Source organism: Oncorhynchus clarkii, chromosome 17 (genome assembly GCF_045791955.1).
Source record: "Oncorhynchus clarkii lewisi isolate Uvic-CL-2024 chromosome 17, UVic_Ocla_1.0, whole genome shotgun sequence".
Taxonomy (NCBI): domain Eukaryota; kingdom Metazoa; phylum Chordata; class Actinopteri; order Salmoniformes; family Salmonidae; genus Oncorhynchus; species Oncorhynchus clarkii.
In genome coordinates, this window is record NC_092163.1 from 36,461,384 (window position 1) to 36,484,101 (window position 22,718).

The 22,718-nt window shown below is 43.8% G+C and overlaps 1 protein-coding gene across 2 annotated transcripts in view; it reads left to right on the top strand.

Moving 5' to 3' along the window:
- Positions 1 to 207: 207 nt before the first annotated feature.
- Positions 208 to 22,718, top strand: part of LOC139369721 (discs, large (Drosophila) homolog-associated protein 4b) — a 45,058-nt gene continuing 22,547 nt past the window's right edge. Inside the window, exons 1-5 of one of the 2 annotated variants that reach the window (XM_071108981.1) lie at positions 208 to 1,557; positions 3,916 to 4,139; positions 7,174 to 7,269; positions 10,629 to 10,791; positions 14,169 to 14,433. In XM_071108981.1, the coding sequence (XP_070965082.1) occupies positions 223 to 1,557; positions 3,916 to 4,139; positions 7,174 to 7,269; positions 10,629 to 10,791; positions 14,169 to 14,433 (2,083 nt within the window). In that variant the 5' untranslated portion in view covers positions 208 to 222. The remainder of the gene's footprint in view (positions 1,558 to 3,915; positions 4,140 to 7,173; positions 7,270 to 10,628; positions 10,792 to 14,168; positions 14,434 to 22,718) is intronic. The other variant, XM_071108980.1, reaches the window with a different exon arrangement.

Here is a 22,718-nt window from a genome sequence, read left to right on the forward strand (position 1 = left end):
GCCTGTGCATATGTATTGCATGTAAGAAATGGTGTGTGTCTGTCTGGGTAGAAGCTGACCCCCTCTCTCTCTCTCTCTCTCTCTCTCTCTCTCTCTCTCTCTCGCTCTCTCTCTCTCTCTCTCTCTCTCTCTCTCTCTCTCTCTTTTCCAGGAGTCATCCTCCAGGCCTCTCGTCTCTCCCTGGCTGGGGAGTCTTCTAGAAGGGGGCCCCTCCTGACCACCATGAAAGGGTTAGGAGCCAACCGCAATCGCTCCGACTCCTGCGACCCCACCCAGGGCCCCCCGGAGCCCCTGTACCCCCACCAGGCCTCCACACTGCCTCGGAGTCCCTACCTTCTCAGCCCCACCAGCATGGACCACTATGGCACCATGGACCCGCACCACTACAACCCCTCTGTGGACCACCACTACAATCAGGGCTCCCTGCCCCCTGACTACTCTCTCCCCCTCAACAACCAGCTGTCCAACAGCAGCACCTTCCCCCGCATCCATTACAACGCCCACTATGACCCGTCCGACTTCTCCCCGCCACAGGGGGACAGCATTGGGGGCATTAGCACGGGAACCCTGGGCACCTCCATGTCCATGGGCATGGGAATGGGCATAGGGATGCATGGCTCGAGTGGCATGGGGGGCCTGCAGAGCAGTCGGGGGCCCATGATCACCAGCGGCTCTGCCACCATCTCCGGCGGGGCCAAGATGAACCGGCAGCTGGCGCCTAACTTGCTGGACCAGTTGGACAAGCAGCTGCCTGGGGGGCCCAGAGATGGCTTCAGCACACTGCAGTTCCACCGGAGCACATCGGCCGCCCTCTCCGCCGCCTCCAAGCAGCGCACCGACAGCCCCGGGCGCATTCGTAACCTGGTGTGCTCTGTCCAGAAGCTCTTCGCCAAGTCACAGTCCATGGATGGCCACAACCTCAAGGGTGTCAATGGGCGTTCGGGGGCAGGAAGTGGCAGCGGTGGGACCTCATCCGGGACCGAGGACGGTGGGAAGCGGGACCAGCGAGCAAAGAGCAAAGACCGGGGCGGGTCCAAGTCAGATGGGGGCGGCACGGGCAAGCGGCGGCCGCGCTCCAACATGTCGGGCTACTGGAGCTCGGACGACCTGGACAGTGCTGACCTCAGCAACTACCGCAACCCCATAGCCATGACACTGGGACGACCCACAGCGCATGCCACCCAGCACGCCACCCACGGTACTGCCTACGATTCCCAGCAGGGGGCACTACAGCAGCAGCAGGGGCACCAGAGCCGCTACGTGGTCCACAGCGGATACAACACCATCAGCTCATCCAAGAGCCACAACGAGGTCATAAAGTATCAACAGGCACTGCCAGGACCTGGGGGCGGAGGTGGGGGCGGAGGAGGAGGTGGGATCAGCATGGGGGTGAACAGTAATGACTTTATGAAGGGGGGTTCGTGGTCGACACTGACCCTGGGTCAGCCCAGACAGGTGCTGCAGAAGGGCCACTCGGCCACCCTGGACCGGTCCATGCTCAAGTCCAAGTCGTGCCAGCAGGAGCTGGCCTGCAACTACCTGCAAGTGGGCCGACAGGTGAGTAGTATCTAAAAAATGTTTGTTGTCAAACGGATATGTGCTGGACATAAAGAAATTGCGGAGAGATAGAATAAGGCATAGTGGACACAACCCCAACATATTAAAGATTTTAAAGGGGATATTTTTTTTTACCAAAATATGAAAATATGACAAAAATACACTTTCTGTCAAACAATAACACTTTTTCTTTTGTTTGCATTTTGTAACACAAGTAAATAGTTTAAATTCCCCCAAAATAAGCATATATTTTGAAAATAATTACACATTTATAGTCAAATTTGATGTTTCAAAATAAACGTTTTTGTATGGTTTCATGTTTTGAACAGAAATTTTGATCAATTTCATCCATAGCCACTTGTTATGAACATGTTATTCATTCAAAGTGTTTTGTTTCTGTGATACTCAGAGGCTGAGACATTGGCGAAACAGCTAATCTGACCTACTGGTATGACCTAAAATGGCCGGCAATATAGGCGATATGGGCACCGGTGCCATCAGACTCTTAGCTCTAACTTTGGAATGCTATGGGCTATCAATTCAGTTCCTATTGCATCGAAAAGATGAGACTCTCGATTTGGTATTTTTTAGTTACAGTGGTTGCCATGCCCCCCGAGCGGCCATATCTGGGGTAGCTCCATAGAGCCAGTGGTGGAAAAAGTACTCAATTGTCATACTTGAGTAAAAGTAAAGATACCTTAATAGAAAATGACTCAAGTAAAAGTGAAAGTCACCTAGTAAAATACTACTTGAGTAAAAGTCTTTATTTGGTTTTAAATATACATAAGTTTCAAATGTAAATGGAATTGCTAAAATGTACTTGAGTATCAACAGTAAAAGTAAAACAAAAATCATTTCAAATTTCTTATATTAAACAATCATTTTTTATTTTTATTGACAGATATCCAGGAGCACACTCCAACACTCAGACATCATTTAGTTTAGTGAAGTAAAAGTTGCCCAAAATATAACTAGTAAAGTGCAGATACCCCAAAAAACTACTTAAGTATCACTTTAAAGTATTTTTACTTACGTACTTTACACCACTGCATAGAGCCCCACATAATACCCATAAAACCTATGGGTCAAACAGTGAAATGGTTCCAATCGTTTTACCACCATTCATTTTTTCCACAGGGGATTTTAGAAACACCATGCTGTAGGTCATGTAAGTGTCTGCTACTGTACATGCAATATGCTTTGTGGACTTCACTGGACAGAGGTTGCTGTCCGGTTTTGTGCTAAAACAAACGTGTGGTTGAATTTATTCTGCCAATGCGTCTTCTTATTGTCTCGGCCTTTAGGCCTATATATCACGGTCACAAGGCATATAAATGAACAGGTTATAGAGCAAACAACGCAATTATCACAACACATACATCGTATGTGGGGGGGACTATTGGAACCATTTCGCTGTTTGACCGCTAGGTTTTATGGGTATTATGACTTTGTTACGATACTATGGTATTCCATATCTATATCTTTTCAGGGTACAAATGTGGTGCTTTTATCACTAAGTTTACTAAGTTTACATTTTCAGTTTAGCCACGCAAAACAAGTACACAAAATAGAGATTACTATGTTAACACTGAAATCATGGTAAATTGTGGGGGGGTTGTCTGAAATGGCAATCTTTGACCACTTGAGGGTCAAAATTGACCCCTGTTGGCACTTATAGGGTTAAATATTCCAACAAATATCCAGACAGTTTTTCAGGTTTGACAAAGATCTGTTTGGATCGAAACATAAAACTTGTAGCCTTGTGACTACAATAAACCTACTATACTGTATGTGTTGGACCATTTGAGTGTTAGGTTGACTATTCCTCCACTGTATGTCCGCTTGTCTTGTTTTTCAATTACCTCAGTTTATTTCACTAAGATATGGCCCTGTCTACCAGTTTGGTATGATTACTGTGCATCATCCATTTTATCAGCCTGACTTTATGTCGTGACATTTATCCATGTGACATTAACATGCTTTTTTTTACCCATAGAATTGTTTTGATACAAATAGTTTTTACTTGGTTTTCAAAGTAAAGATATTGAGGGAGGAGTTGGTCAAATGTAACAGCCCTATAGCATTCTTAATGATTTCATTCATTTTTTTTTGTTCAAAACGTTTATTTACATGTGCAATCGATAACACCATAGCTATGGTCAAGAAAAGTAGGATGGTGTCCCTCAGGGATCTGTTGTGGGTCTTTAGAACATACTGTAGATACTTTAGATTACTGAATGAATTCAGCAAAACAAATTATATTATGTGAATATCACAATACACACACAATCATCTCAATATAAATTACATAGTGGTATATTGTCATATATAAGAATATATATGGGCTGCTGCTTGTAGGGGGACTGGAGTAACACGCTGGGTCGCAGCGGTGGAGTAGCCGGAGCCAACGAGATCCCATGCAGGCGCATGCGGAGTGGCAGCTACGTGAAGGCCATGGGTGACCTGGAGGACAGCGACGACTCAGACGTCAGCATCAAACCCTCGCCCAAAATGGCCGCCCGGCGCCAGAGCTACCTCAGGGCCACCCAGCAGTCTCTGAGCGACCAGCTACCGTCACGCAAGTAAGCTCAGCACCAAAGTATCCCACATGGACATTAATTTAGGCAAACATGCATTCATGTCAGCATACTAACATGTAGGCTTTTTTGATGTAGCGATTTGATCAATACTGCCTTGCTGACATAGAGTTTGTAGACTTTATAACACTTTCAAGTTGACGCAAACCCGAACTACACTGAACAAAAATATAAATGCAACATGTAAAGTGTTGGTTCCATGTTTCATGAGCTGAAATAAAAGATCCCAGAAATGTTCCATACGCACAAAAAGCGTTATTTCTGTCAAATGTTGTGCACAAATTTGTTTACTTCCCTGTTAGTGAGCATTTCTCCTTTGCCAAGATAATCCATCCACCTGAGAGTGGCATATCAAGAAGCTGATTAAACAGAATGATGATTACACAGGTGCACCTTGTGCTGGGGACAATAAAAGGCCACTCTAAAATGTGCAACACAATGCCACAAATGTCAACATTTTTGAGGGAGCACGCAACTGACATGATGACTGGAGGAATGTCCATTTATTTCTTTACCATAATCCACCTCCAATGTCGTTTTAGAGAATTTGGCAACCGGGCCTCACAACCGCAGACCACATGTAACCACGCCAACCCAGGACCTCCACATCTGGCTTCTTCACTTACGGGATGGTCTGAGACCAGCCACCCGGACAGCTGATAAAACTGTGGGTTTGCACAACCGAAGAATTTCTGCACAAACTGTCAGAAACCTTCTCAGGGAAGCTCATCTGCATGCTCGTTGTCCTCACCCGGGTCTTGACCAGACTGCAGTTCGGCGTCATAACCGACTTCAGTGGGCATATGCTCACTTTTGATGGCCATTGGCACACTGGAGAAGTGTGCTCTTCATGGATGAATCCCGGGTTTCAATTGTACCGGGCAGATGGCAGACAGTGTGTATGGCGTCTTGTGGGTGAGCGGTTTGCTGATGTCAACGTTATGAACAGAGTGCCCCATGGTGGTGGTCGGGTTATGGTATGGCCAGGCATAAGCTACAGACAACGAACACAATTGCATTTTATCACTGGCAATTTGAATGCACTGAGATATCGTGACAAGATCCTGAGGCCCATTGTCGTGCCATTCATCCACCACCATCACCTCATTGCCTGCATACTGACCAGACACGTCACCCATTGAGCATGTTTGGGATGCTCTGGATCGTGTACAACAGTGCGTTCCAGTTCCCACCAGTATCCAGCATCTTCACACAGCCATTTAAGAGGAGTGGGACAACATTCCACAGGCCACAACCAACAGCCTGTTCAACAATGTGAAGGAGATGTGTCGCGCTGCATGAGGCAAATGGTGGTCACACCAGATACTGACTGGTTTTCTGACCCACACCCTTACCTTTTTTTCAAGGTATCTGTGACCAACAGATGAAATCCATAGATTATGGGCATAATGAATTTATTTCAATTGACTGATTTCCTTATAGGAACTGTAACTCAGTAAAATCCTTTACATTGTTGTTACATTTTTGTTCAGTGTAGTATCAACTCAATTACATTGTATAGGATAAGCATTAATAAGGCTACGTCACACAGCATACACACATCCTTTCACTCTCTCTTAGACGCCCACACACAAGCATACAGACGTACACACAGTTACATGATGTATATTTTATCTTTATTTAACTAGGCAAGTCAGTTAAGAACAAATTATTATTTACAATGACGGCCTACACCGGCCAAACCCAGGCGATGAAGGGCCAATTGTGCACCGCCCTGTGGGACACCCAATCATGGCCGGTTGTGATACAGCCTGGATTTCGAACCAGGGTGTCTGTAGTGACGCCTCTAGCACTCAGTTGCAATGCCTTAGACCACTGCACCACTCGAGAAGAATGAATAAGGCTATGTCACATAGTATACACACACATCCACATCCTTTCCCTCTCTCTTAGATGCACGCACGCACACACACACACACACACACACACACACACACGAACACAGACCTACACACAAACACACACACATAAACAAACACACACACTGAGCCCATGGCACCATTTCAAAACAGAGCTGTGACATGCAGGAAGGAGACGGCCATGCTGCCAGCTTTTGGCATGCCAGTAAACAGGCCTTGCATACTATAGAGACTAACACACACAGTCAGACAAGCTGTGCTCACTCACGCGTGGGATTAAGCACCGTCAGACTCCTGCCTCCTACACATGCCAGAGCTCTGATTATGGTTTCCTCACCGTTGATTTACTAACGTTTCCACAACGTAGCGGCTTGGCCTGAAAGGATAGAGTCCTCTTACCGTAACATTTTCGGAACATCACACACACGATGCCGCCTTCAGCTACTGCACAGACAGATAGTGAGTCACCACAAACTAGGCTATAGTCTCCTCCTCTCCCCCAGACTGACTAGGGTTTCTAGTTCATTGTCTCTAGATTACATGCTTTCTGAAGCAGACAGACACACACTGGGCTAGACACAGGGGGGGGGGGCAGTGCATTGGGGGTCCTGTTCATTTTCACATAATGACAAACGAATCGAAACCCATTTTGATTAAGAGTCACAGAGAATGGGATCAACAATGAGCAAGCTGCTGGGTTTACGGTTTCCTCTAATGTCTCCTTTGATTTGAAGGAACTTAAAGGAGTTTGTAAGGTTTGTGTTCTCCATGTTCTCTGAGGTCAGGATTATATGGCATGACATGTGTGCCAATAATATCCTAAACCTTTGCGTGATAGAATTTGACACGGATGTATTTCCATAGGGACGTGTTGTTGCAGACTGGCAATCACGAAGCAAAAGTTAATATATTCTGTTACGTCATGATAGACGCAGCTTTTTGTTGATATTGACAACACACACAACATGATAAAGTAGCAGGAGTGTTGCTTAAAAAAAATGACATGTCATTAAAATACGTAAATGATTTCAAACCTGCATGCTAAATGACTCTAACCCTGCTCCCCCCCCCCACCCTGCCAAAACCCAAACGCCAAACCCCTGTTCTCCCGCCGTGGTCTGCTCCACCCTGGTTGGCAGGAGCAGCAGAGCCCTGGATTACGCCATGCTGCAGGGGGAGCTGGAGGCACTGTGGTCTCCTCTGCACAGTGTGTCCTCTCTGCACCAACTGGGCAGGTCAGTGCTAGGCAGCCAGCTAATCACCATTAGGTGGCAGGCTTACGCTTGCACTGGATTGGATGCTGCCCCAATCAATCAATCAATCAGTCACCACTCCCCCTGCCCCCCAGGTCTTGCCCACCTCTTCGGTTACCCATGCCGCGTGAGTGCCAACGCCATGCCAAAGTCATGCCACCCACCACACCCGCCTTTTCCTCCAAACTAATTTGCTTCCCTCACTGCCCCCTCTGCCCTCACACAAAGTACCCCCCCTCCCAAAAAAGGATTGCCAATGCCCAGCTGGCCTTCAATGCCAGGGATCTCCGTCTGTACAGTCATGACAAAAATATATATTGCTCAGAGAAATATGATTTAAAATGATTGGATCTCCTGTTATCAATACTCCGGCACCATCCTCTTGCTAGGATAATGACACTGAGCCTTTTTCTCAAATGTTTTCTGAGATTGGAGAACACATTGGGAGGGATCTTCAACCACTCATCCATACAGAATCTTACCAGATCCTTAATCATCTGTGCTTATGGACTGCCCGCTTCAATTCAAACCACAGGTTTTCAATAGGGTTCAGGTCCGGGTACTGAGATGGCCATTGTAAATTCTTTATTTTGTGGTCAAATCATTTATGAATTTCTTTCTTTGTTGTTATCCTCGCAAAGGGAGGGTGCCGGAGTATTGAAAGCCGGGGTGCCAAAAATATTGACCCCTATCCTTTTTCGTTCCACGAAATGAGTATTTTAACAATTCAAATGTCCTTGTGAAGCTCGCATTCAATTGCCACTCCCTGTTGGCCACAATGCGCTTCCATTCCCCCTGTCACAAGGGGATTTATGGCTGATTTAAGATTAAATCATAAACCCTGTTACTGTCAACCCTGTTACTGTCAACCCTGTTACTTTATTTGGCAGTTAACAGGCACTTATTTTTTAAATTAGACCTCCTGAGATGGGAAAACTATTTTTTAAATTAAATTAAACATGTGCTCTTTATGACAGAATATTAACATTAGGTGAAATCCCCCCAAAAATGTGATCAACTTGAATTGGTGGAACGACCCACTTCTTAAACAAATATCTTTCTCTGAGCAATTGTATTAGTATAAAATAATAGAATTATCCCATTTATTTAGCATACAATTTCGGTCATGACTGTACAGTTGAAGTAGGAAGTTTACATACACTTTAGCCAAATACATTTAATCTCAGTTTTTCACAATTCCTGACATTTAATTCTAGTAGAAATTCCCTATCTTAGGTCAGTTAGGATCACAACTTTATTTTAAGAATGTGAAATGTCAGAATAATAATAGAGAGAATGATTTATTTCAGCTTTTAGTTCTTTCATCAGATTCCCAGTGGGTCAGAAGTTTACATACACTCAATTAGTATTTGGTAGCATTGCATTTAAATTGTTTAACATGGTCAAACGTTTCAGGTAGCCCTCCACAAGCTTCCCACAATAAGTTGGGTGAATTTTGGCCCATTCCTCCTGACAGAGCTGGTGTAACTGAGTCAGGTTTGTAGGCATCCTTGCTCACACGCGCTTTTTCAGTTCTGCCCACAAATGTTCTATATGATTGAGGTCAGAGCTTTGTGATGGCCACTCCAATACCTACTATTTGTTCTCCTTAAGCCAATTTGCTACAACTTTGTAAGTATGCTTGGGGTCATTGTCCATTTGGAAGACCCATTAGCGACCAAGCTTTAACTTTCTGACTGATGTCTCGAGATGTTGCTTCAATATATCCACATCATTTTCCTTCCTTATGATCTATTTTGTGAAGTGCACCAGTCCCTCCTGCAGCAAAGCACCCCCACAACATGACGCTGCCACCCCCGTGCTTCACGGTTGGGATGTTGTTCTTCGGCTTGCAAGCCTCCCCCTTTTTCCTCCAAACATAACGATGGTCATTATGCCCAAGCAGTTCTATTTTTGTTTCATCAGACCAGAGGACATTTCTCCAAAATGTACGATCTTTGTCCCCATGTGCAGTTGCAAATCGTAGTCTGGATTTTTTATGGCGGTTTTGGAGCAGTGGCTTCTTCCTTGCTGAGCGGCCTTTTAGGTTATGTCAATATAGGACTCGTTTTACTGTGGATATAGATACTTTTGTACCCGTTTCCTCCAGCACCTTAACAAGGTCTTTTGCTGTTGTTCTGGGATTGATTTACACTTCTCGCACCAAAGTATGTTTATCTCTAGGAGACAGAACGCGTCTCCTTCCTGAGCGGTATGACAGCTGCGTGGTCCCATGTGTGTTTATACTTGCGTATTATTGTTTGCACAGATGAACGTGGTACCTTCATGTATTTGGAAATTGCTCCCAAGGATGAACCAGACTTGAGGTCTACCATTTTTTTTCTGAGGCCTTGGATGATTTCTTTAGATTTTCCCATGATGTCAAGCAAAGAGGCACTGAGTTTGAAGGTAGGCCTTTAAATACATCCAAAAGTACACCTCCAATTGACTTAAATTATGTCAATTAGCCTATCAAAAGCTTCAAAAGCCATGACATAATTTTATGGAATTTTCCATGCTGTTTAAAGGCACAGTCAACTTAGTGTATGTAAACTTCTGACCCACTGGAATTGTGATACAGTGAATTATAAGTGAAATAATCTGTCTGTAAACAATTGTTGGAAAAATTACTTGTGTCATGCACAAAGTAGATGTCCTAACTGACTTGCCAAAACTATAGTTTGTTAACAAGAAATTTGTGGAATGGTGGAAAAATGAGTTTTAATGACTCCAACCTAAGTGTATGTAAACTTCCAATTTCAACTGTATGTACGGAAGAATCATCACAATCACATGAAAAGTGAAATGTCATGTCGCTATCACTGTGGGCCAGCAAAGACAAATAAATAGTAGGTTCTCTTTTGGTAATCACATTCAATATTGCTGATATGAAGTGAATTTGGATTGTTTTCCCTAATAGTCTTTGAAATTGGCACCCTGATGCGTGGAATAAGACTTTACATATGCTTGACCTGTGTATCATTGGCTTTGCAGTGTTTGAGGGCTACAGTATATGGGTTATATTATTGTAATGAGATGAGATGGGAGAAACATTATTCACAGGTGTCATGATAGGGGCAATGATGCTGACAGGTAATGAAAATGATAATGAATGGAACCAGGGATGAGAAGCGACCTAAACTGAATTTCTCTTCCTTTCATCTCCTGTCTGCCCCTCCCCTCTACTTCTCTCTTTTCTTTCCTTCATAATCCCTTTTCCCACTCCTCTCGGCTCTTCCATTCTTTGCTCATTCTCTCCTTCCCTTCTCTCTGATATCATCCCCCTGTCTTCTCACGTCAACTCTCCTCCCATCCTCCCCTCCTCCTCCTGTCCTCTTCAGCTGTCTTCCCTCTCTGAGAGAGTTGTCCACCAACCGTAGCCTGGACAACCTGGACTGTCTGGGGGGTCCGATGGGGGGCTCCCAGTTTCCCCGCTGGGATGATGAGGACTTCAGCCAGGGTGGCGGATGCAGCACCCTGGGGAGGAGCAGCTGCATTAGCCAGGTCAGAGGTCACCTGTGATGGGGGTTATCTCAGCATTAGACTCATTAGACTCTATTTTGTTCTTCTTCTTTCCGATCGTACTTTTAATTATTTTTGTGACAGAATAGTGGGGATGTACAGAGAAAGGGAATTAGATGCAGGAAGGAGCAGACTGCGGCACATATAATTGGACATATTTTGATTTTGGAGTGAAGTATAACATTAGCCCTCCAATTCTCCACCTCAGTTGATTCTGTTCTAATGAGGTAGAAGAGAGTATTTATACACCTCTCAAAAATCACCTAGCTCATTCCACTCATTCCACCTGCAAATCACTCAAGTCATTTTCAAGAGGCCCCTCTTTTGCCTCGAAATGAGAGTTTGCCTTGTCAAATGGGCAATTACTCTGATAACAGCCTTCAGCGACATGACTGCAATAGAATAATTCTCCTATTGAAAAAAAAGAGTCCATTTTCATTATGTCTCTCATATTAATGTTCTGAGCCAAAAAAGCTAATTCCTCCATTTACACAGAAAGATCCATTACCTTTCTAGGTCATCATGGTTATGAAGAACGACTCTTGATCCTCTTTGAAAATGCATGCGGATTCAGGCCTACATGTAAATTACTAATCTTCAGAGCTGCAAGGTACAGAACGCCTTTCTGTGAGTTGACTGTATATCAACCAAAAACCGCAGAATAACATGCTGTTATTATAAAGGGGACTGCAAAGTACAGACATGACGATGACCCTAAGAGTTGGCGAGACAGCGCTAAACAGATCGGGGATCAGGCTATAGATCTCATGCCCTCACTCTTTCTCTCACTTTCTCCCTCTGTCACTCGTTCTCTCGCTCTCTCTCTGAGCTGTCGTTACTCCCCACTCTTTGATTTGCTGAAGTGTGCGACAGAGCCAACTGCATAAGTGACAACTCAAACACCATACTCATCACTTCCCTGTCACTCCAACACTGCGTTAGGCTCGCCTCTTAGAAAGATTGTTCATGTCCCTCAGTCAAACCTCAAGAGTCCTTCATTTGCACTGCTGCGCCTTTAATCTGGTTTCGAAACCAATTTAATGTAAGTCAATCAAATGGCTACGTTTTTATGAGAAGTTAGACATCTTTGATTAATACTTACAAAGTGATACTGAAACTAATTGGCAGTTAAAAATTGCATGGTTGTTAGCTTTGCTTAGCTTCTCAACTGCCTTAGACTTTGACAAGTTGCTATGAGGAGTTGATTTGGGAGAAAGTGTTACTGCTGCACTTTCTTGACCCCTCACCCAGCCTTAATACTGTAATGTGTCCTCTTGGGTGCATTTTACTGCATCCCATCCAAATGTGTCACACCACCGATAAATATACGATAATCAAGAATTTGAATAAGTATTTTTCTACCGGTGGCCATGTATTCCACCTGGCTACCTCTACTGCGGCCAACAGCTCTGCACCCCCTGCAGCAACTTGCCAACTTGCCGATATCATAACCGCCATCGATAAAAGACAGTACTGTGCAGCCGTCTTCATCGACCTGGCTAAGGCTTTCGACTCTGTCAATCACCACATTCTTATCGGCAGACTCAATAGCCTTGGTTTCTCAAATGACTGCCTCACCTGGTTCACCAACTACTTCTCAGAGTTCAGTGTGTCAAATCGGAGGCCCTGTTGTCCGGACCTCTGGCAGTCACTATGTGGGTGCCACATGGTTCAATTCTCGGGCCGACTCTTTTCTCTGTATATATCAATGATGTCGCTCTTGCAGCTGGTGATTCTCTGATCCATCTCTACGCAGACAACAACATTCTGTATACATCTGGCCCTTCTTTGGACACTGTGTTAACAAACATCCAAACAAGCTTCAATGCCATACAACACTCCTTCCGTGGCCTCCAACTGCTTTAAATGCTATTAAAACCAAATGCATGCTCTTCAACCGATTGCAGCCTGCACCCGACCGACCAGCATCACTACTCTGACTTAGAATATGTGGACAACTACATATACCTAGGTGTCTGGTAAGACTGTAAACACTCCTTCCAGGCTCGCATAAAGCATCTCCAATCCAAAATTAAATCTAGAATTGGCTTCCTATTTCGCAAAACAAAGCCTCCTTCACTCACGTTGCTAAACATACCCTCGTAAAACTATCCTACTGATCCTTGACTTCGGCGATGTCATTTACAAAATAGCCTCCAACTCTCCACTCAGCAAACTGGATGTAGTCTATCACAGTGCCATACGTTTTGTCACCAAAGCCCCATATACTACCCACCACTGTGACCTATATGCTCTCATTGGCTGCCCCTCGGTACATATTCGACGCCAAACCCATTGGCTCCAGGTCATCTATAAGTCTTTGCTAGGTAAAGCCCGGCCTTATCTCAGCTCACTGTTCACCATAGCAACACCCACCATAGCACACGCTCCAGCAGGTATATTTCACTGGTCATCCCCAAAGGCAACACTTCCTTTGGCCACCTTTAATTCCAGTTCTCTGCTACCAATGACTGGAACGAATTGCAAAAATCACTGAAGTTGGAGACTTATATCTCCCTCTCTAAATTTAAGCATCAGCTGTCAGAGCAGCTGTACCTATTCACAGCCAATCTGTAAATAGCACACCCAACTACCGCATCCCCATATTGTTATTTATCTTCTTGCTCTTTTTCACCCCAGTATCTCTACTTGCACATCATCATCTGCACATCTATCCCTCCAGTGTTAATGCTAAATTGTAATTATTTCGCCTCTATGGCCTATTTATTGCCTTACCTCCCTACTCTTCTACATTTGCACACACTGTACATAGATTTTTCTATTGTGTTATTGATTGTACGTTTGTTTATGTGTAACTCTGTGTTGTTGTTTTTGTCACACTGCTTTGCTTTATCTTGGCCTTTATCTTGGCCAGTTGTAAATGAAAACTTGTTCTCAACTGGCCTACCTGGTTAAATAAAGGTGAAATATAATACATTTAAAAAACTGGAATTAGCTCAGTCCTCTAACAGACGCAGTCAGCTGTGCTCTCAATGGCAGACCTGGTTCATATAGTATTTGATTTCATTCAAAACACTTAGTGTTTCCGTGAGCCTGCTTGAAGTTTTACATGGCTATTACATGCACTTTTGGGACTATTCCATTGGTTCCAATTTGCTAGGTAACCTGAAAAAGGTACAGGAAATGTATTTGAAAAATGCAAATACTATTAGAACCCAGGTTTAATCCATGGATCTCTAACAACCATGCCTCTCTGGTCCCGGGACAAACCATGCCTTTCTTTCACTCTCCTGCTAGCAGCAGGAGCCGTGTAACGCTGTCCCTCTCTCTCTACCTCTGTCACCCATGCCAAGATGCCAACCTATGCCACCCATGCCAACCTGTCTTTCTCCTTCCAGCTACGAGACTTGGAGATGTTGAGCCAACGCTACGAGGATAGCTGCGCCGAGTCGTCGTTCCGAGATTCCCACACACTCTCGCGCTCCCATTCCCAGGCAGTGGAGCCTCCCGATCTACCCATGCCCACGTGCTTCCGATCTCGTAGCCATAGCTACCTGCGGGCCATCCAGGCCGGATGCTCGCAGGATGACGACACTGCTTCTGTGGACTCGGATTCGCCGCCGCCAACCGCCACTACTGTTCGTACCTACAGCACCAGCACTGGTGAGTAGGCCTACCTTAGAGGCTGATCTTAGGTCATTTTTTCACTTTTACCTGCTAATGGTTGAGGTTATCATTATAGAGAGGGTAAGCTTTCTACTTGTCAGACTACTCACCACCCTGAACACCAACCTGGTCTCAGAGCATTGTATTATTCTGTCCATAAATCCGGGACACTCATTTAGTATGATATGTTATGTTTCGTTTGGTATGTATTCATTTGTGGATGTCCATCACCCATTTTGTATTATACAGTAGGTTACGAATTACTATTCGTATTATATGTTACGAATTTGCTAAATGTATGACATGCTATGAATTCTAGCTAGGTGGATAGGTGGTTAATAGTTATCTGACTAACGTTAGCTAGGCTAGGGGTTAGGTTTAGGAGTTAGGTTAAAGGGTTACGGTTAGGGTTTGTGAAATTGTTAGCTAAAAGGGGAAGGGTTAGCTAATATCCTAAGTAGTTGCAAAGTACTGTCGCTAAAAAAGTAGTAAGTAGTTGAAAAGTTGCTAAAATGCTAAAGTTGTCCATGATGAGATTCAAACTCACAACCTTTGGGTTGCTAAACGTTTGGTTATACAGCCACCCAAGTAACCATCTGCTTTATGTAACTATACCAAATGTAACATATCATACTAATTTGAGCATGCAAGATTTACATGTACTATGTTATGTCTAGTCTATGATACCAGGCTGTGAACACATCCTGTTGTTATCCCATATCTGACAAGGTCAGTCACCCTTGGCTATGGTCCAGGCTTGGCCACCTGTGAAGTTGGCGTCGGTGGAGGCTGAAGCATGTCTCTCTCTCCCTCTCTACTAGACTATGAACCACTCGTGATACAGAGGCTGAAAGACACACTCAGTTGGTTTGAATTGCCATCATGAGTTTCCTTGCTATTTTGTATCCATGAAATGATAGCCTACTTCCACGTCCAAAGCCTCCACATCGCAGCGCTCTTGACCGTAATCACCACGCCTCTTTTCCCACCGTTTCCTGGGAACTGGGCAATACAAAAGAAGGCTTTACCAAGAAGCTTGTGTTGAAACGGGTTGTTTCGAAGTAACAGCTCCTGCAATCCCGAAGCCATTTCTAGGCTTCGTTTTCAGTTTTTATCTTCTGATACAAGGGTAAGTGTTTTTTGACAATAATGTTTACCTCGGCTGTGACTTTTATGGAAATAACTATTTATCCAAATCGGTTCTCATTTTAAGTCCTGAACAGCTTTGCAAACTATAATGTTAGCGAGTATAATGCAAGGGATACTGTTTGGATGGATATATTACTGTAGCTGTATTTGATTTTGACAGTAAACCTGCACAATGACAGTTGACTTTCGTAATATTTAGCCACAGTTTAGCCTATAGATGCGCAATATTCGTGAATCGAGATCAGAGCGCGCGCGGTGTAACGTTAAGTCAACCGAGGTCAAATTTGTTTTATATAGGAAATTCGATGGACATTCATTCATCAGTAGCTAACTATTGAACCAAGAATGCCATGACTATGAAGATGGTATATTCTGAATCCGGGGCGGATGGAGAACAATCCACACACTGTGTATATATATAAATATATATATGAGTGTGGATTGGTCTCCATTTTTTTTATATATATATATATATATTGTGTGTATCTTAAAAAAAAAAAAACTTTATTTAACTAGGCAAGTCAGTTAAGAACAAATTTTTATTTTTAATGACGGCCTAGGATCAGTGGGTTAACTGCCTGAACAGGCAGTAAACCCACTGTATATATATATATATATATATATATATATATATATATATATATATATATATATATATATATATATATATATATATATATATATATATATATATATATATATATATATATATATTTGTGGATTGTTCTACAACGTATTATATATGTATCCATACAACAAAATATATACTGAACAAAAATATAGATTCAACGATTTTACTAATCTATGGATTTCACATGACTGGGCAGGGGCGCAGCCATAGGTGGGCCTGGGAGGGCATATGCCCACCCACTTGGGAGCCAGGCCCAGCCAATCAGAATGAGCTTTTCCCCACAAAAGGGCTTCATTACAGACAGTACTACTCCTTAGTTTCATCAGCTGTCCGGGTGGTTGGTCTCAGCAGGTGAAGATGCTGGATGTGGAGGTCCTGGGCTGGCGTGATTACACATGGTCTGCGGTTGTGAGGCCGGTTGGATGTACTTCCAAATTCTCTAAAATGATGTTGGAGGTGGCTTATGGTAGAGAAATTAACATTCAATTCTCTGGCAACAGCTGTGGTTGACATTCCTGCACTCAGCATGCCAATTGCACACTCCGCTCAACTTGAGACAACTGTGGCATTGTGTTGTGATAAAACAACAAATTTTTGAGTGGTTTTTAATTGTCCCCAGCACAAGGCACACCTGTGTAATGATCATGTTTAACCAGCTTCTAGTCAGGTGGACGGATTATCTTGAAATTATCACTAACAGGGATGTAAACAAATTTGTGCACAATTTTAGAGAAGCGTTTTGTGCTAATTGAACATTTCTGGGATCTTTTATTTCAGCTCATGAAGCAACACTTTAGATGTTGTGTTCATATTTTGGTTCAGTATACATCACAGAGACTGAAATATAACAAAACAATTTGACAAACCCTGGATGAGGTGTTATTTTTAAAAAAAAGTTGAATTATCATATCAGAACAAATATTAACATTCCACCCATGAGGCCGCTAGGTAATTTGACTGCAGGAAATGGCTACGGCCCTTTAAGGAATACTGCATTAGGGTTAAGGTTAGGGGTTTGCTAACATACTAAGTAGCCTACCCATCCAACCTCCTTTCATTTGTGGCTTAAGTAACCATACCAAATGTAAGATAACATATTTCGTTTTACCATGTTACATCTAGAATTTGAGGCCATGCAAAAAAATAAATGTCTATACTGTATGTCACCCTGAACCAATGGAATATTATCTGTTAACCTCATCAGGCTCAAGGACCCAAGCATTTTTATTTGTTTTACTTTCATTTATCTGCATGTCCAGCCCTATATTTAGCCTCACAATTAAGTGTTTTACCATTTTCTTTTGAAAAACAGTTGATTTGTTATTGGCAAATGTCAATAAATAAAAAGTTCCCCCAAGAAAAACCCTGAGCGAAAATGCATATGAATGTTGTAAGTGCATAAATGGTTTGCCCAGTGGGAAATATATCCAACTAGTCAGTGACAACTGTTGCGGAGTTTGACTGCAGCTATGAGTTTATTACAGACCCCATGTCCTGGGATTCCCTATGATATTCTATGTAGAACAAGTCATTTAGCAGACACAATTTGCAGTTAATCTTAAAATAGCTAGGTGGGACATCACTGGCATGGGGGGGGGGGAAATTATTTGAGATACTCTTCAAAGAGTAGTGGAGGCTGCTGAGGGAATAACTGCTCATAATAATGGCCGGAAAGGAGCAAATGGAACAGCATTAAACACCTATAAACCGTGTGTTTGATACCATTCCTCGACGGTCATTACCACATGCCCATTCTCCCCAATTAAGGTGCCATCAACCTCCTGTGTTGAGGTTGTGTTTCTGCTGTACTAGCTTCAGGGGGAAGCTGGTCCCACCATTGGGGTGCCAGGACAAAGCAGAGCTTGGACTGGGTTGAGTGGGACCTGCCCTCCGGTAGGTGTGGGAGGGCCAAGAGACCAGAGGTGGCAGAACGCAGTGCTTGGGCTGTAGCGTTTGAGCATGGTAGGAAGGGGCAGTTCTTGCTCCGTAGGCAAGTGCTATGGTCTTGTAGTGTATGTGAGCTTCAGCTGGAAGCCCGTTGGAATGTGTGGACAAGCAGGGTGACTTGGGAGAAGTTGGGGATGTTAAAAACCAGGCGTCAGCGTTCTGGATAAGTTGCAGGGGTTTGATGGCACAAGCAGGAAGCCCAGACAGGAGATAAGTGACTGGATTAGGTCATGCGCTGCTTCTTTTGTGAGGTAGGGTCGTACTCTACGGATATTGTAGAGCATGAACGAGTCACTAATGTCATGTTAGCGGAGAAGGGGAAGATGTTGTCCAGGGTCACCCAAAGAATATTTGCTGGGTGAAACTGGGGGGGGGGGGGGGGGGTAGTTGCGTGTCATCCACATAGCAATGATGGGAGTGACCATTTGAGGATATGAAAGAGCAGAGTGACTATAGAGAGAAGAGAGTGAGAAGGTGGAAAATAGTTTCCTAGGTTTAGAGGCCGAAGCGTGAACTTTAGAGTGATAGAAAGTGGCTTTAGCAGCTGATACAGGGGAAGAGAAGATGGAGAGAGTAAAGTATGATAGGTCCTCCAGAAGTTTAGTTTTCCATTTTTGCTCAGCTGTCCACAGCCCTGTAAGCTCGTAATGAGTCACTCAGCCACAGAGCAAGAGGGGATGGATGAGCCGACCAGCAGGAAAGGGGAATGTGAGAGTCATAGGATGCGGAAAGTGAGGAGAGTAGGGTCGAGGAGGGAGAAGGATTTAGCAGGAGTGATGATAGGATAGAAGAGGAGAACGATTGACAGATCATGACCATCTGGGTAGGGGCTGGAGGAAAGGGAGACAGAAAAGGGTAACAAAGTAGTGATCAGAGACCTGGATGGGGTTTGCAGTGAGATTAGTAGGAAAACAGCCTCTAGTAAAGATGAGGTCACGCAAATTGTCTGTCTTCTGAGTTGGGGGGGATTTGGAAAGGGTGAGGTATAGAAAGTTGCCAAAGCTACAAAAGAGCTAAATGAGATCATCTGAAAATAACTAGGTAAGATACTCAAGTGAGAGCGGCACCTTCTTTCCTTCCTTGAACAACTCGACAGAACTGTCTTTGTTTTCGGTGATGATCTTAGTTTTGCCGACAAGACCACCGCTAAGAAACCAGGGGAGACTGAAGTACTAACACTAATTGCTAATTGCCTAGCAGAGGTGAAGAGCACCCCCCCCCCCCCCCCCTGTACTAATTGCTGATAGCTTAGGAGAGGAGAAACAACTCCCCCCTCCAATACAGCCACTGATTACCAAGCATGTCACAAATTGCCCTGCCCCTTGATCCTGGCTGATGTATCAGCAATCATCTGCAAGTTATTAGCAGTCGGCAGTTCACACACCAAGTAGGCTACTGGGAAAACAGGCAGCACTTTAAAGTAAATGGCCCTAGCTAGCAAAAAGACAACAGATAAAAAGACACACATTTTTACTTATCACTCCTGGAGATATCAGGAGTCCTCTAGCTATAGAATGAAGCTACTCCTTACCTCCTAACTACTCTTGAGTGGCTTGTGAGCATCATAGAGCAATACATTAAATGTACGTGTTCGTGAGAGTCTCAGCTTTTCATAGATGGGTCATAATAGTTTTTTTGTGAAACCCATTTGAATTTTATAGACGTTTTTTTGTGAGAAGAATCACCCCCGGACCTTTTCGGGATCTGCCCTTGTCTCACATACATCGCTCTAGCTCAACCCCTGTTAATCACACAGACCAATGGTTGATATCAGTGGATGCAGAAGAAATAGACAAGTCCAATGGTACAAGCAAAATAAGTAAAAAGCAAAAATGTGCCGGTGTCACGTGGTACTGTAGGAGTTAAGCCACAAAGTAAGACTGAGTTAAACTGACAGTGGGAATTGTGTGCCATGAGACATTTGTGTTTGTTTAGTATCGTTGACGCCATAGAGGACTATCAGCACAAAAGCAATAAACCACCTAAAGTGGTTTACAACTCACTTTCTTTCACACGTTGAGGCAGCTTCTCCACCCAACAATACTGTTCTCCCTCCATCCATCCTTAGTTACAGATCTGATGCCTGAGGGCCATATCGACTGCTACCCCCCCCCCCCCCCCCCCCCTTAATTGCTTTTATTGCTTCTGGGCTTGTGTGGGTCTCCCTCCGGAACAGTGGGACACTATGGGATTGTTTCATGGACCCACCCACCACCAAGTATATCCTACTATCTAAAGTCTTCGAAAGCCAAGTTAATAAACAGATCACTGACCATTTCGAATTCTACCGTACCTTCTCCGCTGTGCAATCCGGCTTCCGAGCCGGTCACGGGTGCACCTCAACCATGCTGAAGGTACTAAACTATATCATAACCACCATCGATAAAATACAGTACTGTTCAGCCATCTTCATCGACCTGGCCAAGGCTTTCGACTCTGTCAATCACCGTATTCTTATCGGCAGACTCAATAGCCTTGTTTTTTCTAATGACTGCCTCACCTGGTTCACCAACTACTTTGCAGACAGAGTTCAGTGTGTCAAATCGGAGGGCATGTTGTCCGGACCTCTGGCAGTCTCTATGGGGGTACCACAGGGTTCAATTCTCGGGCCAACTTTTTTCTCTGTATATATCAATGATGTCGCTCTTGCTGCGGGCAATTCCCTGAGCCACCTCTAGGCAGACAACACCATTCTGTATACTTCTGGCCCTTCCTTGGACACTGCGCTAACTAACCTCCAAACGAGCTTCAATGCCATTCAACACTCCTTCCGTGGCCTCCAACTGCTCTTAAATGCTAGTAAAACCAAATGCATGCTTTTCAACCCGCCCGCACCTGCCCGACTAGCATCCCCACCCTGGACGGTTCCATCCTAGAATATGTGGACAGGCTATAAATACCTAGGTGTCTGGCTAGACTGTAAACTCTCCTTCCAGACCCATATTAAACATCTCCAATCCAAAATCAAATCTATAATCGGCTTTCTATTTCGCAACAAAGCCTCCTAAACTCATGCCGCGAACCTTACCCTAGTAAAACTGACAATCCTACCGATCCTTGACTTCGGCGATGTCATCTACAAAATCCCCTTATACCACCCACCACTGCGACCTGTATGCTCTAGTCGGCTGGCCCTCGCTACATATTCGTCGCCAGACCCACTGGCTCCAGGTCATCTATAAGTCTATGCTAGGTAAAGCTCTGCCTTATCTCAGTTCACTGGTCACGATAACAACACCCACCCGTAGCACACGTTCCAGCAGGTATATCTCACTGATCATCCCAAAAGCCAACACCTAATTTGGCCGCCTTTCCTTCCAGTTCTCTGCTGCCAGTGACTGGAACGAATTGCAAAAATCGCTGAAGTTGGAGACTTTTATTTCCCTCACCAACTTTAAACATCAACTATCTGAGCAGCTAACTGATCACTGCAGCTGTACATAGTCCATCTGTAAATAGCCCACCTAATCTTCCTGCCTCATCCCCATAATTGTTTTTATTTTATTTACTTTTCTTCTCTTTTGCACACCAGTATCTCTACTTGATCATCATCTACTCATTTAGCACTCAAATGTTAAATTCAAAATAAATTATTCGAAATATTTAACTTTCATACAATTGTAATACACAAAAATAAAGCTTAACTTCTTGTTAATCCAGCCACCGTATCCGATTTCAAAAAGGCTTTACTGCGAAAGCAAACCATGCTATTACCTGAGGACAGCACCCCATCAAACAAACACATGACAATCATATTTCAACCCGCCAGGCGCGACACAACTCAGAAATAACGATATAATTCATGCCTTACCTTTGACGATCTTTTTCTGTTGGCACTCCAATATGTCCCATAAACATCACAAATGGTCCTTTTGTTTGATTAATTCCGTCGTTATATCCCCAAAATGTCAATTTATTTGGCGTGTTTGATTCAGAACAACACAGGTTCCAACTCGCCCAACATGACTACACATTATCTAATAAATTACCTGTAATCTTGGTCCAAACATTTCAAACAACTTTCCTAATCCAACTTTAGATATTTTAAAACATAAATAATCGATAACATTTAAGACGGAATAAACCGTGTTCAATAGCGGATACAATTAAAGTGGAGGGAGCGCCAGGTCACGCGCCCCAAACACAACAGTACACTAGACTCGACACTCAGTCTGAACAGCCATACTTCTTCATTACTCAAAATATAAACATCAACCAATTTATAACGACTGTTGACATCTAGTGGAAGCCCTAGGAACTGCAACCAGATGCCTCAGAAATCTAGATTCCCATAGAAAACCAATTGAAAACAGTTACCTCAAAAATAAAATTTCCTGGGTGGTTTGTCCTCGGGGTTTCGCCTGCCAAATAAGTTTTGTTATACTCAGACATAATTTTAACAGTTTTAGAAACTTTAGTGTTTCCTATCCAAATTTACCAATTATATGCGCACATCCTAGCTTCTTGGCCTGAGTAGCAGGCAGTTTACTTTGGGCACGCTTTTCATCCGTACGTGAAAATACTGCCCCTATCCCAAACAGGTTTTAAGAATTAA